The following is a 16,620-nucleotide window of genomic DNA, read 5'->3' as shown; positions in this document are numbered from 1 at the left end:
TCCTCAAATAAATAAAATCCCCCTACCATTTCCTGACTCTCTTCTGAGCAGTACCAGCTATATCACTGTTGCCTTTATGGTTGCTTCCGCCCAACCTGCACCTGAAATAAAGATCCTGCACGGCTGTACTCCACACAGCAGTGCCCAGTGATATACACAGAGGAGCAGTCGATTGCAGAGGATGGACAGTGTATGCCAGACATGTAAGCTGACATGTGAGTGAACATGTGAACTCACATTTGCATCTTTGAAAGTGCACGACTTGGGGGTTCATATTAGGGAACACACACACACACACACATATGTGTGTGTTAATCACTCAGTTGTGTCCAAATCTTTGTGACCTCATGGACTCTAGCTCACCAGGGTCCTCTATCCATGGGATTCTCCAGGCAAGAATGCTTCTCCATATTATATATATATATATATATATATAAAACATCTCACTTACTATATGTAAATATATGCATATGTTTATACATAATATTTTGTTAAATATATATTTTATAAATTATATACATATATATTTACAAAATTTAGCAAGCCTTATTGAGTCCAAGGAACTATTAGATATGCCCACTGAAGATCTCATTAAGCACCTAAAACAACCCTGTAAAGTAGTTATTGGCTGTTGAAATCTTATGACTGCCACACAAGGTATCATTACATTTTAAAATTTAAATTTCCAGATGAGCTTCATGTTTTCTAAGAATAATACATAATCAATTACAGTATGTAAGTTTTAAAGTATATGAATTGGGTCCCAGAAATAGATAAGGGAAGAGGAAATTTCTAGAGAAATTTCTTTAAAAAGCAATCCAGATAGATTTGTTTGTTTGTTTGTTTGCTTTTTAGAATGTAACCAATTCCAATGAATGTGAACTTGGAATTTTTGAATAAGTTCTATTTTTTTTTAAATTAAAATATGTACAAATTCTCAATTAACTTGAAGTCACTTAATATTTGCTTACCATCTGTTACTCTCTCATTATGGGAATCTAGGTCAGTGCTGCTTATTATGCCTTTGGACTTGAATTTCCTCTAACTTTTCTCATCATTTTTCAGCAGAGAAGTCAAGGGTCTGAGTTGACAGAAATGGCTGGGAAAAATTTCACAGAGGTGATGTTCTTCATCTTCCACGGATTTGCAAATCACCCTAAACTACAAGTCAGCCTCTTCATGATGTTTCTTTTTACTTATCTTTTCACTGTTTTGGGGAATCTTGGACTAATTCTGTTAATCAGAATCAACTCTCAGTTCCACACACCTATGTACTTTTTCCTTAGCAATTTAGAATTCATTGATATATTTTATTCCTCTACTGTAACACCCAAGGCACTGGTAAATCTCCAGTCAATTCAGAAAATCATCTCCTTCGTTGGCTGCTTTGTTCAAATGTACTTTTTTGTGGGTTTAGTGTGTAGTGAGTGCTTTCTTCTGGGGTCCATGGCCTGTGACCACTATGTAGCTATCTGCAATCCCTTATTGTATTCCATGGTCATGTCCCAGGAGGTGTGCAGGTGGTTGGGAGTCATCCCTTATATGATCAGCTTCACCAATTCTCTGGTCTCCATCTGTGTGATCAGCACATTGGCATTCTGTGATGCGAGCATCAGTCACCTTTTCTGCAACACCACAGCTCTTCTAGCTCTGTCCTGCATGGATGCATTCAACACAGAAATGGTGATCTTTGTTTTAGCTGGCTTCACCCTTCTTAGATCTCTCTTCATCATCACAGTCACCTACATTGCCATCATTTCAGCCATCCTGCAGATCTGGTCTGCAGCAGGCAGACAGAAAGCATTTTCCACCTGTGTGTCCCACATCATGGGGGTGACTGTCTTCTATGGGTCCCTGTTTTTCACGTATTTGCAGCCTGATAACACATCCTCCTTGACCCAGGCACAGGTAGCATCTGTAATCTGTACCATTGTCATTCCAGTGCTGAATCTGCTTATCTAGTTTGAGGAACAAAGATGTAAAAAATGCTCTCCTGAAAGCATTTCAAAAACTGTTTCCATGACAAATCTGTACATGTTTCAATTAAAGCAAACCTGAAGTGTTTCAGGCATTCAATGGCTCAAAAATTTGGGAACTAGTAGAGTAACCCCAAAAAGAACAAGACAGAAGAAATGGTAACAGAGTCATGAAATGCAGGAGGTGAATTATCATTTGATTTGTTGATATAGAATCCTGGATCACCATGGAAATAGTTCATTTCAGTACATAAATTATTCAGACGTAGACATGCACAGATTTGTAAAGCATCTGAATGGTGGCTAAACCCCACTTGTGATTATGCCATCACACTGCAAAATGTTGAACTACTATTAAACTGATGTTTCATACATTTTGACATGCTGTTTTCTCCACTATCAACAATTTAAGAGTAGAAAATTGATAGACTAAGAAATGATGACTCAAATGTTATTAACAAGAAATGATTGCTGATTAGCCGAGAGGAAGTGAAAGCATAGAGAAATAATAAAAGCAATTATAAATCTGTGGTCAGAAGGGAATGGTTAGGGTTAGAGTTATTAATTTCCATGAGGTGTAAACACAAGTGATAAGAGGGCATTGGGTAATACAGAGAAATCTCTTGGTAATGTGCATTCATTTTGCATGACAGTTGAAATTCTTACCATTTATCTATGAAACCTCATCTTACGAAGTAGAGAATATTAAAAAAAAACAAAAAACACAGAGTTCCATTTCTTAACAAATGCAAAGTGACTCCCTAAGTTCAAAGACTGAATAAACTGCATGTGTGTGTGTGTGTGTAGATTAATAAAGCACTGGCTATACACAATTCCTGAGGCATTTTGGAGGTATCTATAGAGACGGTGGCTCAGATGCTAAAGAGTCTGCGTGCACTGCAGGAGACTGGGGCTTGATCCCTAGGTCGGGAAGATCCCCTGGAAAATGGAATGGCCACCCACTCCAGTATTCTTTCTGGAGAATTCCATGGACAGGAATTCCTGGCAGGCTACAGTCTGTGGTATCCCAAAGAATTGGACATGACTTAGCAGCTGAGTACACATGCACATTAGCACTCAAAAACTATTAGTTTTGTTGAAAATTATATTTAAGAAATTATTTCAAAGACGTCTGTCATGGCTTGGGTGTGAGTTGGAAAATAACTTCTAGACATGAGACCGAGAGGGAAATAAAGTTTATTAGAGTGGGAGATGCTGTTAGAACAGTGGACCAGCTCAAGGGAGAACTGAAGTTGAACAGGGATCCTTAGTCCACTTTTATACCCATGGTACAAGGAGTGGGATAGGAGTCTGGCAGGTTATTTTCTGATTGGATGAGGCATGTATACTGGGTAGGGATGGGGAAGAGTAAGGCAAATACCTTCTCCCCTCCTATGGGGTAGGAGGGGAGACAGGTTATACTGCTCAGGAGGACCTGAAATCCATTAATAGTGACAACATGGGGGAGGGAAGGACAATAAGGATCTGGTGTTTCTGTTCCTGCAATCCAAGACCTTCCTTGATTTTATCTGCTTTTTTGTCCTTGGGTCACCACAACATCTTTTATTTATAAATATATTTTCAAATCACATTTTCCTTAGTGGTTAGGACATTGAAATTAGTGTATACAGAATTATACACTGTATAGGTGATTTTAAGTAATTGAATTCCACTAGTTAGGTATTGTTGAAATATGTTTCTATTTGGAGCAAAGAAAGCTTTATTCTAAGGTTAAGCAAGGAAGATGTGGTGTTCATGTTCGAGGGGCTTCCCAGCTGACTTGTGGTAAAGAACTCACCTGCCAATGTAGGAAACATAAGAGATGAGAATTCGATTTCTAGGTGGGGAAGATCCCTTAAAGGAGGGCATGGCAACCCACTGCAGCATTCCTGTCTGGAGAATCTGATGGGCAGAGGAGCCAGCAGACTACATTTCATTGCATCGCAGAGTCAGACATGACTGAAATGAGTTAGTACACATGCACACGTGTTCAAAAGACCCAAGCTCCCAGATGATTTTCAAGGAAAAATTTTTATAGGCAAAATTTGCAGGGAGTTCCGCAGGATACTTGACCTTCCTCTGATTGGTTGGTGGTGAGGTCACAGGGTGGTGTTCCAGGAGTTTGCTTTCTGGTACCAGCCAGTCTGGCATCCCTGAACTTGTGCTCAGCCTGAAGTTACCATCCTCCACCTGGGTGGGGCCTTAGTTCTTATAGAAGATCTCAGTGACATGCATTGTTATGTACCTCACTTGTGGAGGAAGCAGGACACTGGCCCGTTACTACAATATTGTTTCTTTCCACGTGTGCTCACTGACCTAAACAGTTATTGTTTGAATATGCCCTTTGAAACTCAGGAAAGGTCAGGGAGGATGAAAACCTTCTTTCTACAAAGAGGAAACTAGGAACAAGAAAATGCATTTGTACCTGGGAGAGCCCCACTAGTCCTACCGGGCTTCAATCACTCTTTTCTTTGATAATCCTCAACTTTGTGGGGAACAGGTGTTGGACAAGGAAGGGAAGAGCATTTTGGATAGAGATGTTAATCATAAACTCAGCAGAGGAGCTCAGTTTTATGAGGACTTGGTATCAACATGACAAAATAAACGGTCGTGGTCAAGTAAAAAATAAATATTCTGAAAGCATAATCCTAGACTTGAATAAAATGGGTGTCAACATTGGGACATTACTGAGCAAGAAGAGCTTGCTTCTGGTAATTTTGTAATCGCCATGGTTATTGAGGTGGCTTTACACTGAAAATAACTGAGAGTTTCTCAGTTGGCTTAATTCCCTAAGTTGTCTGTCCTCAAATAAGTTTACACTGGTGTTTTAATTTCTAATTTCTATTTTAGCAGGAGACAAAGAAGTGCTATCTTTTGATGAATAGAATTGCCCTGCATCAAATGTAGAATGCACAAAAAAGTAGCTTCTTTATCAACACCAATAAATTATTACCTGAAATTCTGGATGTATGAGCAAACTTTCTTGTAAGATTCACATTTAAATCTATATAAACATTGATTTCATTATCATGAATCAGCAGAGAATTTATAATAATATTATAATCTGATATTTAGTCAGATTTAGACCCTTTTAGAGTCTTCTTCATCTTGGGCAAATAATCCTCAGTGAGATATTTAATATTTGATGAACATTTCTGCAGGGGCAGAGATTACTTTGCTGACAAAGGCTTGCATAGTCAAAGCTATGTTTTTTTCCAGTAGTCATATATGAATGAGAGTTGGACCATAAAGAAGACTGAAAACCAAATAATCAATGCTTTTGAACTGTGGTGTTGGAGAAGACTCTTAAGAGTTCCTTGGACTGCAAGGAGAGCAAACCAGTCAATCCTAAAGGAAATAATTCCTGAATATTCATTGGAAGGACTGATGCTGAAGCTGAAGCTCCAATACTTTGGCCACCTGATGTGAAAAGCCTACTCATTAGAAAAGACCCTGGTGCTAGGAAACACTAAGGCAGGATGAGAAGGGGATGACAGAGGATGAGATGGTTGGATGGCATCACCAACTCAGTGAACATGAGTTTGAATAAACTTCAGCTGATGGTGAAGGACAGGGAAGCCTGGCATGCTACAGCCCTTGGGGTCACAAAGAGTCAGACACGACTCAGTGACTGAACTGAACTCTGGAGGAAAGTTGGTCAAGGGGTATCAGTCAATGCATAAGGCATTTAATTATGGGATTTATGAAAGGTTAGCATAAAATCGGTCACATTATATTATGAAATTTTAGTTATAAAATGAAGATGGATACTGACTATATAGTATAATAAGTATGCAAATAGAGAATACAATTAAGCATTTAATGAACAAAAATAGCTCATTCACCAAAATTTGAGTTTGATTATCTTCATATCATTTTTGAATTTTGTTATACATTCATTTTATTTTTGTACATGCTATATTTTAGTATGTGGTGGTTACCTTTAGAAATCATTTTTTTTTTTTTTACCACAAAACACATACACATGCATAGAAGAACACAAGGGAATTTTTGGAGCTGATGGCTAGGTTTAGAACCTTGAATGTGGTGATGGCATTTGAATATATGCAGATGTCCAAATTCATTAATAAGTATATAGTAAATGCATGTAAATCTTCCTGTATCAATTATACTTCAGGAGAAGGCAATGGCAACCCACTCCAGTATTCTTGCCTGGAGAATCCCAGGGACAGAGGAGCCTGGTGGGCTGCTGTCTATGGGGTCATACAAAGTCAGACACAACTGAAGCAACTTTGCAACAGCAGCAGCAAAGCTTAAAAAATCAGTTCTGATCACCCCTGGAAGAATTTTCTTTTTCACATTTGGAGATTTCATTTTGTATCTAATGGACATATTTACTCTTAGCATGGTGTCACACACATATTTAAATATAAGATATAACTATGAAATTTCATTGTAAAAAATGTATCTTTCCATCCCTGATGGTTACAGTCATAGATTAACCATTTCTCTAGAAATGATTACTCTACCACCACTGGAATAAATTTAAACCATCACAAAGGAAAACTAAAGCATTGGGCTCTTCATTTTGTGGCTCCTAAGGGAAAACACAACCAGCTTTTCAAAACTCAGCACAGCTGCATTTAGTCATTGAACTCTTGTCCTTGGAGACATGCAAAGCAATCTTTGATGGAAATTGTCCATACGGATGACCAGATGTTGCACAACCACCAATCCTCAGTATATGAGGTGCCCTGGAGTTTCCAGGATGAGAGGCAAAGCATATTCTACTCTGTATTCATACACAGTTAGATCCCTGATATTCTCTTTTAGACACAACTCCCTGACCAATTTTACATTTGAACAACAGTTAAACAAAATTTCTATGTTGATTTACTTTTCCCACAGAATGCAACAAAATGAGAGAATTAAAATTAAAAAACAAATAAAAAATACTATGTAACAGAAATTCTTAGCTGAAATCCTCTTCATATTTTATTCATGAGGGAAACTTTGTCCTATTTCTAGTCAGATAATATTGGAAACAGTTGTTCCTCCACCAAAGGTGGCTGCTGGTAAGTATCATTTTGAAAATCAGAAAGTTTTAGTTAGGTTCAACTAAAACAGGGACATTAGAGAAGCAGGCATACAGATGTCATTTAACCTTACCCAGGGCTTGTGAAAGATGACATTGATGTAATCAAGGTCTGCAAGGAATGTATGTATTTTAGAGATATAATTTTTGTAGAAATTTGGTTTTGCATATCAAGTTATGAAAACACATATATTTTTTGAAAGTTAATGCTAATATATGGTCTAGGATTTTTAATACACCCTACTGAAATCCAAAGGTTGAAATTTATATTTCATTAGTATTAAATCATATTGGAAAAAAAATAATTGTGCATGATGTATTGAAACAATTATTTAGTTATTGTTTTATATCTAGCATTTGTTTGTCAGAGTTGCTGAAATTAATTATGAATAGTAATTAGTACTATGGGCATACACTCTGTGATCAATCTGTCTTCATAAAATTACTGAGACAACACGTACTAGTTCTGACTCTGGATAAATTACCTAAATTCTCTATGTACTTTTTTAATGTAAAAAATGTGACTAATATTAATATATATGGTATAATTTTCTCAATGGAATTAAATGCTTTAATAAAGTGAAGTGTTTAGAACACTATAAGACTATTTCTAATTTTCCAATACAGAAGTTTTTAGTACATTACATGTAAATGTCAACTTATACACATTTCTATATTTAGCAATCAAGTAAAGATTTTTTCTCTTCATAACTGACACACTCCCCAATATGTTCCCTTTTCAGAAAAAGCTAATATAAATATGCCATGTTGTTCATAGAAACACAAATCATTTTTGCAGTGATTCCTGCTAAGAATCACCTTTGATTGCTCAACAGTTTGGAGAATTTGAACACCATGGGCAGAAGGAATATCATTCACTTGTCTGATTTCATCCTCATGGGACTAACAGACTCTGAAGAGATCCGGCTGGTTCTCTTCACCCTCTTTCTCCTAATATACCTGATCACTGTGCTGGGCAATGCAGGAATGATGTTGATAATCTGCCTCGATGTCCAGCTTCACACCCCCATGTATTTTTTCTTCAGTCACCTGTCATTTCTTGACCTCGAGATTCTCAACTGCCCTCACCCCTAAAACTTTAGACAACTTACTGACTTCCAACAAGTATATTTCACACCTGAGCTGTTTCATCCAGATGAATTGCTTTGTCTTCGTGGCGCCACTGAATGTGTTCTTCTCTCCTCCATGGCCTATGATTGCTGTGTGATCTGCAACCCGCTGCATTACCCAATTGTTATGTCCACTAGATGCTGCTGCTCTCTTGTCTTTGGATCCTTCTTGATTGGCTTCCTGGGCACCTTTGTCAATGTGCTTTGCTTGAACAAATTGCATTTCTGTGACTCCAGTGTAATCTATGACTTTTTCTGTGATGCACCCCCTGTTTTAGCCCTGTCCTGTACTGACACACATGCTATTGAAATCATAATATCCATTTTTGCTGGCTCCACCCTAGTGGTGTCTCTTATCACAATATCTCTGTCCTATGCGTCCATCCTGTCCACTATCCTGAAAATTACTTCCACTTCAGGGAAGCAAAACGCCTTCTCTACTTGTACCTCCCATCTCCTGTCAATCACCATCTTTTATGACACTACGACTTTTACTTACATAAAACCAAGTAAGTCCTACTCTTTGGGAAAGGATCAAGTGACTTCTGTTTTTTATAGTATTGCCATCCCCATGCTGAATCCGCTCATATACAGTCTTTGAAATAAATAAGTAAAAAATGCTCTCAGCAGAGTCTTACAGAAGAGAAAGAGCTCCAAACAATTAAAGTAACATTGATCCTAAACTTTTAAGCGCCTCTCTTTGTTTGTTTTTTTTTGTCCCTATAGTGTATTTCCTTGCTCTTTCTCCAAAAACAAATAGAAGTATTTATTTATTCTATTGATACTTCCTTTACTTGAATAAATTGAATCTCAGGCCTTTCTAAGAATATGATTTTAGAAATCTACATTGTAATTGGAAACCATGAAACATGTTTAAACCATGGTCTCCATATGTATGTTTTTAAGGGCAACTGATTCACAAAATGAAAAGTATAGTTGTCAGTTTTTAAAGTGTGCTGTACAAATCCCCATGCATAATCAAACTGTAAAGAATTTTATGATTGCAAAGAGCTCCATTTTGGGAAAAAACAATAGCAGTTTCAGAAATAATTTCCTTTACTTGGTGGAGAAGCAAGATAGCAGAGTGATTATGAGTACTTGGTTGGAAACCAAACGTTCAAGGATTTGGATTCCAAACCTTCTACGCAATTGTCTGTTGAATGCTTTAAAAAAAAAATCGCTGAAACTAAGTTTCGAGTTCCTAAACTGCACAGATAAATAACAATTCCAGGTCCAAACAGTTACTGTAAAGATTAAATCAGTTAATTGATATTAACTTTTTAAGGCCATACTAATAAATATTGGCCATTATCATCAGAACATTCACATCCCTGCAGTATTTTCAATGCCCAACGCCTTTTTCTTAATAAATATTCACGTGTAGTTTTATGAATTAGCTTTGGTTGATTTAAAGGACAAACACACAAAAAGAAACTAAATAAAAACTTAGCATTTCACAATTTTTCATTTAGAAGGGAATGTGTCAATATTGGAGATATTTGAAAAATTTAAGGAAATCGATATGCCTAAGAAGTTATTCAGGGTTTTGTATGTGTTCTTCTAGATTGATAGTTTTTCTTTTTTAATTTGAGGCTAATTACTTTACAATATTTTGGTGGTTTTTGCCATAATGTGACATGAATCAGCCATGGGTGTACATGTGTCCCCCATCCTAAACCCCCTCCCTCTCCCCTCCCCATCCCATCCTTGTCCCAGTGTACCAGCTTTGTGTGCCCTGTTGCATGCATTGGATTTGGACTGGTGATCTATGTCACATATGGTAATATACATGTTTCAATGCTGTTCTTTCAAATCATCCCACCCTCACCTTCTGCCACAGAGTCCAAAAGTCTATTCTTTACCTCTGTGTCTCTTTTGCTGTCTTGCATATAGGGTCATCGTTACCATCTTTCTAAATTCCATATATATATATATATTAACATATATATGTACGTTAATATACTGTATTGGTGCTTTTCTTTCTGACTTACTTCACTCTGTTTAATAGGCTCAAGTTTCATCTACCTCATTAGAACTGATGTAAAAAAATGCATAAAAATGCATTATTTTTCATAGCTGAGTAATATTTCATTGTGTATATGTGCCACGGCTTTCTTATCCTGTCATCTGCCAATGGACATCTAGGTTGCTTATATGTCCTAGCTATTGTAAACAGATTGATAGTTTTAAATGTAAATATAGGGGTGTGTTTGTGTGTGTGTGTGTGTTTTGTGTAATAATATTCTTATCATTTCCTATGTCCTTTTTTGAGGTTTTCTGTCTACACTTACAAGTTTAATCTTTGATTATTCCTTTATCATTGAAATCTAAGACAACTGTGTTTGGTTAATGGGAGAATCTAGATTCTCATTTTGCAGTGTTTGGACATAAATATTTGTAAATTTATGAAGTTAAAATTCTGCACGCAGTGTTACCACTTTTATGGCTCCCAGAATATATCAATTATATTTTCTTAATAATTATTTATTTTGATGCATAATTGTTTTGCAATGTTGTGTTAGTTTCTGCTGTACAACAGTGAATCAGATATCAGTTCAGTTCAGTTCAGTTCAGCCGCTCAGTCGTGTCCGACACTTTGCAACTCCATGAATCACAGCACACCAGGCCTGCCTGTCCATCACCAACACCCACAGTCTACCCAGACCCATGTCCATCAGGTCACTGATGCCATCCAGCCATCTCATCCTCTGTCGTCCCCTTCTCCTCCTGCCCCCAATCCCTCCCAGCATCAGTGTCTTTTCCAATGAGTCAAATCTTCACATGAGGTGGCCAAAGTATTGGAATTTTAGCTTAAACATCAGTCCTTCCAATGAACACCCAGGACTGATCTCCTTTAGGATGGACTGGTTGGATCTCCTTGCAGTCCAAGGGACTCTCAAGAGTCTTCAACACCACAGTTCAAAAGCATCAATTCTTCAGCTCTCAGCTTTCTTTCTAGTCCAACTCTCACATCCATATGTGACCACTGGAAAAACCACAGCATTGACTAGACAGATCTTTGTTGACAAAGTAGTGTCTCTGTTTTTTAATATGCAATCTAGGTTGGTCATAACTTTCCTTCCAAGGAGTAAGCGTCTCTTAATTTCATGGCTACAATCACCATCTGCCGTGATTTTGGAGCCAAAAAAAAAAAAAGTCTGACACTGTTTCCACTCCACTGTTTCCCCATTTATTTGCCATGAAGTGATGGGACCAGATGCCATGATCTTAGTTTTCTGAATGTTGAGCTTTAAGCCAACTTTTTCCACTCTCCTCTTTCACTTTCATCAAGAGGCTTTTTAGTTCCTCTTCACTTTCTGCAATAGGGGTGGTGTCATCTGCATATCTGAGGTTATTGATATTTATCTCAGCAATCTTGATTCCAGCTTGTGCTTCTTCCAGCCCAGCGTTTCTCATGATGTACTCTGCATAGAAGTTAAATAAGCAGGGTGATAATATACAGCCTTGACATATTCCTTTTCCTGTTTGGAACCAGTCTGTTGGTCCATGTCCAGTACTAACTGTTGTTTCCTAACCTGCATACATGTTTCTCAAGAGACAAGTCAGATGGTCTGGTATTCCCATCTCTTTCAGAATTTTCCACAGTTTATTATGATCCACACTGTCAAAGGCTTTGGCATAGTCAATAAAGCAGAAATAGATGTTTTTCTGGAACTCTCTTGCTTTTTTGACGATTCAGCAGATGTTGGCAATTTGATCTCTGGTTCCTCTGCCTTTTCTAAAACCAGATTGAATATCTGTAAGTTCACAGATCACATATTGCTGAAGCCTGGCTTGGAGAATTTTGAGCATTACTTTACTAGCGTGTGAAATGAGTTCAATTGTGCATTAGTTTGAGCTTTCTTTGGCATTGCCTTTCTTTGGGATTAGAATGAAAACTGACCTTTTCCATTCCTGTGGCCACTGCTGAGTTTTCCAAATTTGCTGGCATATTGAGTGCAGCACTTTCACAGCATCATCTTTTAGGATTTGAAATAGCTTAACTGGAATTCCATCACCTCCACTAGCTTTGTTCATAGTGATGCTTCCTAAGGCCCACTTGACTTCACATTTTAGGATGTCTGGCTCTAGCTGAGTGTGAGTGATCACAGCATTGTGATTATCTGGGTCATGAAGATCTTTTTTTGTACAGTTCTTCTGTGTATTCTTGCCACCTATTGTTAATATCTTCTGCTTCTGTTAGGTCCATACATTTTCTGTCCTTTATCAAGCCCATCTTTGCATGAAATGTTCCCTTGGTATCTCTAATTTTCTTGAAGAGATCTCTAGTCTTTCCCATTGTGTTGTTTTCCTCTATTTCTCTGCATTGCTGAGGAAAGTGTTTGTTTTTTTTTTTTTTCCCTCTCCTTGCTATTCTTTGGAACTGTGCATTCAGATGGGGATATCTTTCCTTTTCTCCTTTGCTTTTTGCTTCTCTTCTTTTCACAGCTGTTTGTAAGGCCTCCTCAGACACCATTTTGCTTTTTTGCATTTCTTTTCCACGGTTATGGTCTTAATCCCTGTCTCCTGTACAATTTCACTAACTTCCGTCCATAGTTCTTCAGGCACTCTGTCTATCAGATCTAGTCCCTTAAATCTATTTCTCACTTCCACTGTGTAATCATAAGGGATTTGATTTAGGTCATACCTGAATGGTCTCTTGGGCTTCTCTTGTGGCTCAGCTGGTATATAATCTGCCTGCAATGTGGGAGACCAGGGTTCAATCCCTGGGTTGGGAAGATCCCCTGGAGAAGGGAATGGCTACCCACTCCAGTATTCTGGCCTGGAGAATCACATAGACTCTATAGTCCATGGGGTTGCAAAGATTCTGAATCAGCTATAGGTATATGTATATTCCTTCACTCTTGGGTTGGTGCCCCCTTTCCAACTGAAAATATTTAATAAGGCTACCTTTCTGTTACAGGTCAACAAGCTTCAGTAAATGCATCTTTGTTGAAATTCTGTGTGTTTTAAAACATTACTGCCTTTCTCCTTATTTCTATAGGTTTGATATGATTGTTAAAACTAAATTCTTAATCTGAATGCTTGGTTCATCTATTTTTTTTTAACAGAGAAAAATTATATACCTTCCAATTTGCAATGAATTCAGAAGCTTTGGTAACCCATGACAGTTAGTCATTTAGAATACTAAAGTTTCTTATATTTTAAAGCTTTTCTTGTACATAACCTTGAATTGTAATTTTCATTTTCTCTATTGAAAGCTTATTTCAGAATGCATTTTTTATTTTCCAGGTAGTTTTTGTTTAAACTTTTGTAACTACTTAGATCATTTATTCAAGCATCAGTGGTTATAAAAAATTATTTGAAATTTAGATTGCTTTACATGTAAAACAATCTTTGATTTTTTAAAATATTTTTAAATGTTACAAATAAAATGCATAAGCATAAACTCTTTTTTAGGAGATAGTGTAAATTATTTGTATTAATTCAAAACTCTCAACAAATTCAAATGTTTTAAATGTGCATTGTTTCACTTACCTAATCTATTTTAATTATTTTCCATTTTTACAAATTCTACTTAAGATTATTATGACTTATTTTTGCTCTTTACCCATGTTTTCTAGACTCTATATTTACAGCAATTGCTATTTATTTTTGCTTGCATTTGTTCAATAATATACTTTTTGACTCCTCTCTCATCTTTCAGAAGCATAATGCTTTTTCCTATATTTCTGGGCATGTTTCATTTTTCTAGTCTTTTGAGAAGCTAAGTTTTCATCTTGTTTTCAAGACAAAGGTGATGCATTTATGCAGTGGAGTACAGAACCCATCAAAAACAGCTGTGTTTAATTTTCATTCACTATAATGTGCTTCCCTAAGATCAAAGAGTTGATAATTTTTTAATGTTTGTGTGTGTGTGTGCATGTATGTGTGTAAAAACATGAAGTACTTTAGCATAGCATAATTCCTAAGCCATTTTGGAAGTATATTTAGAGATTCTCATTTCTCCAAATCAGACAGAAAAACTTCATTAAGTCTATAGTATTAAAAATGAAACTGGGTTTTGCTTTCATTTTTCCTTGAAAAGAGACTTGAACAACAACCTAGTTTAATGTACTCTTCCCAGCATTGTTACAAAATGACCTCTGGAAAAGATGAAATCCCCATTGCTGCCTTCACTGTGCATGAATCATTGAGAAGTAATGAAACAAGTTGAGCAGTCAAAAGATTTGTTGAAAGGAAAGTGAAAGAAAGAAAGAAAGTGAAGTCACTCAGTCGTATCTGACTGTTTGCGACCCCGTGGACTGTAGCCTACCAGGCTCCTCCGTCCATGGGATTCTCCAGGCAAGAACACTGGAGTGGGTTACTATTTCCTCCTCCAGGGGATCTTCCCGAAGCAGGGATCGAACCTGGGTCTCCCACATTGGAGGTTGAAGCTTTAACCTCTGAGCCACCAGGGAAGCAAAGATTAATTTAATGAAGTTCTTTTAGGATAAAACACATGTGTTTAAAATATTTGTCTCTCTCTTCAACAAGATTGTAAGCTCTTTGGGAAAAGCTTATTTAGTCATAGTTTTGCTCTCCACAGCATGGAACGAATGTGTTACATATACAGTATATAAGTAAATGCTTTCTTTGCTTTTTTGGCTTGTGGAAACATAGTGATGAATTCATTAAGGTTAAGAATTCTATCTTATTCATGTTTATCTCTTGCCTGGTATTTAGACAACACTGTGCATATCAGCACTCAAAAAACATTAATTGAAAGTTCTATTTCTAGAATTCTTTCAAAAACATTGCTTACTTGTATATTAAAAATGGCATAGCGATTAATAGATTTTCTTTCAACTGATTTTTTTCTTTAATGGTTAGGATAAGGAAATGAGTGTATGTGGATTTATACTTTGTTGATGTGTTTTGTAATCAGTGCAGTCAACTGATAGGCCTCTTATAATCTTATGTATATCACAAACCAACCTCCTGAAGAAATAAAGAGTCTTCAGTCTTGGGACTAGCTGAAGACAATTCATGTGAAAGGATGTGTGTGTGTGTGTGTGTGTGTGTGTGTGTGTGTGCACGCAATGTATACATTTGGTTTTGAAATTTTAATTTTCTTCTCTGACCTACATTACTGATATCTGACTCCTGAAAACTTCACTTTACAATGTGATTTTACATGATAAACTATTGCAAGTGAAAACTGATGACATATACTATATAATATTTTATATATTATATATAAAGGCTTATTAAGGCTGTCTTAACAACTCATCACTCATTCCCTTTCTTAAATCTACATACATTTTTCCTTCTAAGCACAATATCAGATTCAGATGATTGCTTTCATTATATTTTACCTTCATCATGGAAAATTATTAAACTGATATTTCCCTTTATTTTTTCTCTATCAAAGCTCTCCATTTATGCACTATAACTATAATGCTCACATTTTTATAATTGTGTGAAAAATGTCAGCTGTTGAAATTTATTTATATTTACCTTGGTTCTAATTGTATGTATTATCTGTACTTGCACTGTGTATGTATTCTGTAGCTCATTCCAGGCCTTTATATTTATTTAGTATTAATAAAATTATATATCAATTGTTATTTTTTATGTTTTAATGTTTCCTAGTTAATCTCTAACAGCAGAAATATACCACAATTTTCCAGTTAATCATAAAATGTAGAAATATATTTTACTTGTCAAGTTATGATTAAATATCCAGATGTACACACATTTTGATATATACCTCAAATTTATCCTTGGTGACCTCTAATCATTTTCCCTTTGAACTGCTCTATATGTACTGTCCCTCAAAACCTCTAATATGCATCTTTCCAGAATGGGACAAGCACGTGTTACTAGGTCCTAGAAAAAATCAATAAATTCAACCTGATAGGGAACAGAGTTTTCAATGCCAATAGATGCTTTGTAGGTTCAAGGATTATCTGGTTATTTAAAAAAAATAAAATAAAACAGTAGACACAGAAGATGTTCTGGAAATTTGTAGGAGGCATTTACATTTAAAGAGGAAATGTCCATGTAGCTCAGATGATAAAGAATCTGCCTGAAATGCAGGAGACTTGGGTTTAGTCCCCAGGTGGGGAAGATCTCTTAGAGAAGGAAATGGCAACACACTCCAGTATTCTTGCCTGGAGAATCCCCACGAACAGAGGACCTTGGTGGACTACAATTCAATCCATGGAGTTACAAAGAGTTGGACACAGTTGAGTAACTAACACTGCTACTCTCCATTTGGAAGGATGGCTCCCTCTCCGTGGGCTTCCCTACTGGCTCAGAGAGTAAAGAATCTGCCTGCAATGCAGGAGACCTGGTTTGATCCCCAGGCTGGGAAGATCCCCCAGAGAAGGGAATGGCTACCCACTACAGTATTCTTGCCTGGAGAACTCCAAGGACAGAGGAGCCTGGCGGGCTACAGTCCATGAGGTCACAAAGATTCACAGAGTCCGACATGACTGAGTGACTATCACTT

At 36.8% G+C, this 16,620-nt stretch overlaps 1 protein-coding gene and 1 pseudogene across 1 annotated transcript; both read left to right on the top strand.

The window, feature by feature from the left end:
• The first annotated feature begins 1,095 nt into the window (after positions 1-1,095).
• LOC122684153 (olfactory receptor 8I2-like) lies at positions 1,096-1,962 on the top strand. Its single transcript, XM_043888078.1, has one exon. It carries the CDS (start codon positions 1,096-1,098, stop codon positions 1,960-1,962), a length of 867 nt encoding a protein of 288 aa, XP_043744013.1.
• A 5,925-nt stretch (positions 1,963-7,887) lies between these two features.
• On the top strand, positions 7,888-8,768 carry LOC122684090 (annotated as a pseudogene).
• The last annotated feature ends 7,852 nt before the right edge of the window (positions 8,769-16,620 follow it).

The sequence above is a fragment of the Cervus elaphus genome, chromosome 26 (genome assembly GCF_910594005.1).
Source record: "Cervus elaphus chromosome 26, mCerEla1.1, whole genome shotgun sequence".
Lineage (NCBI taxonomy): Eukaryota > Metazoa > Chordata > Mammalia > Artiodactyla > Cervidae > Cervus > Cervus elaphus.
This window is presented reverse-complemented; position numbering and strand designations above follow the sequence as displayed.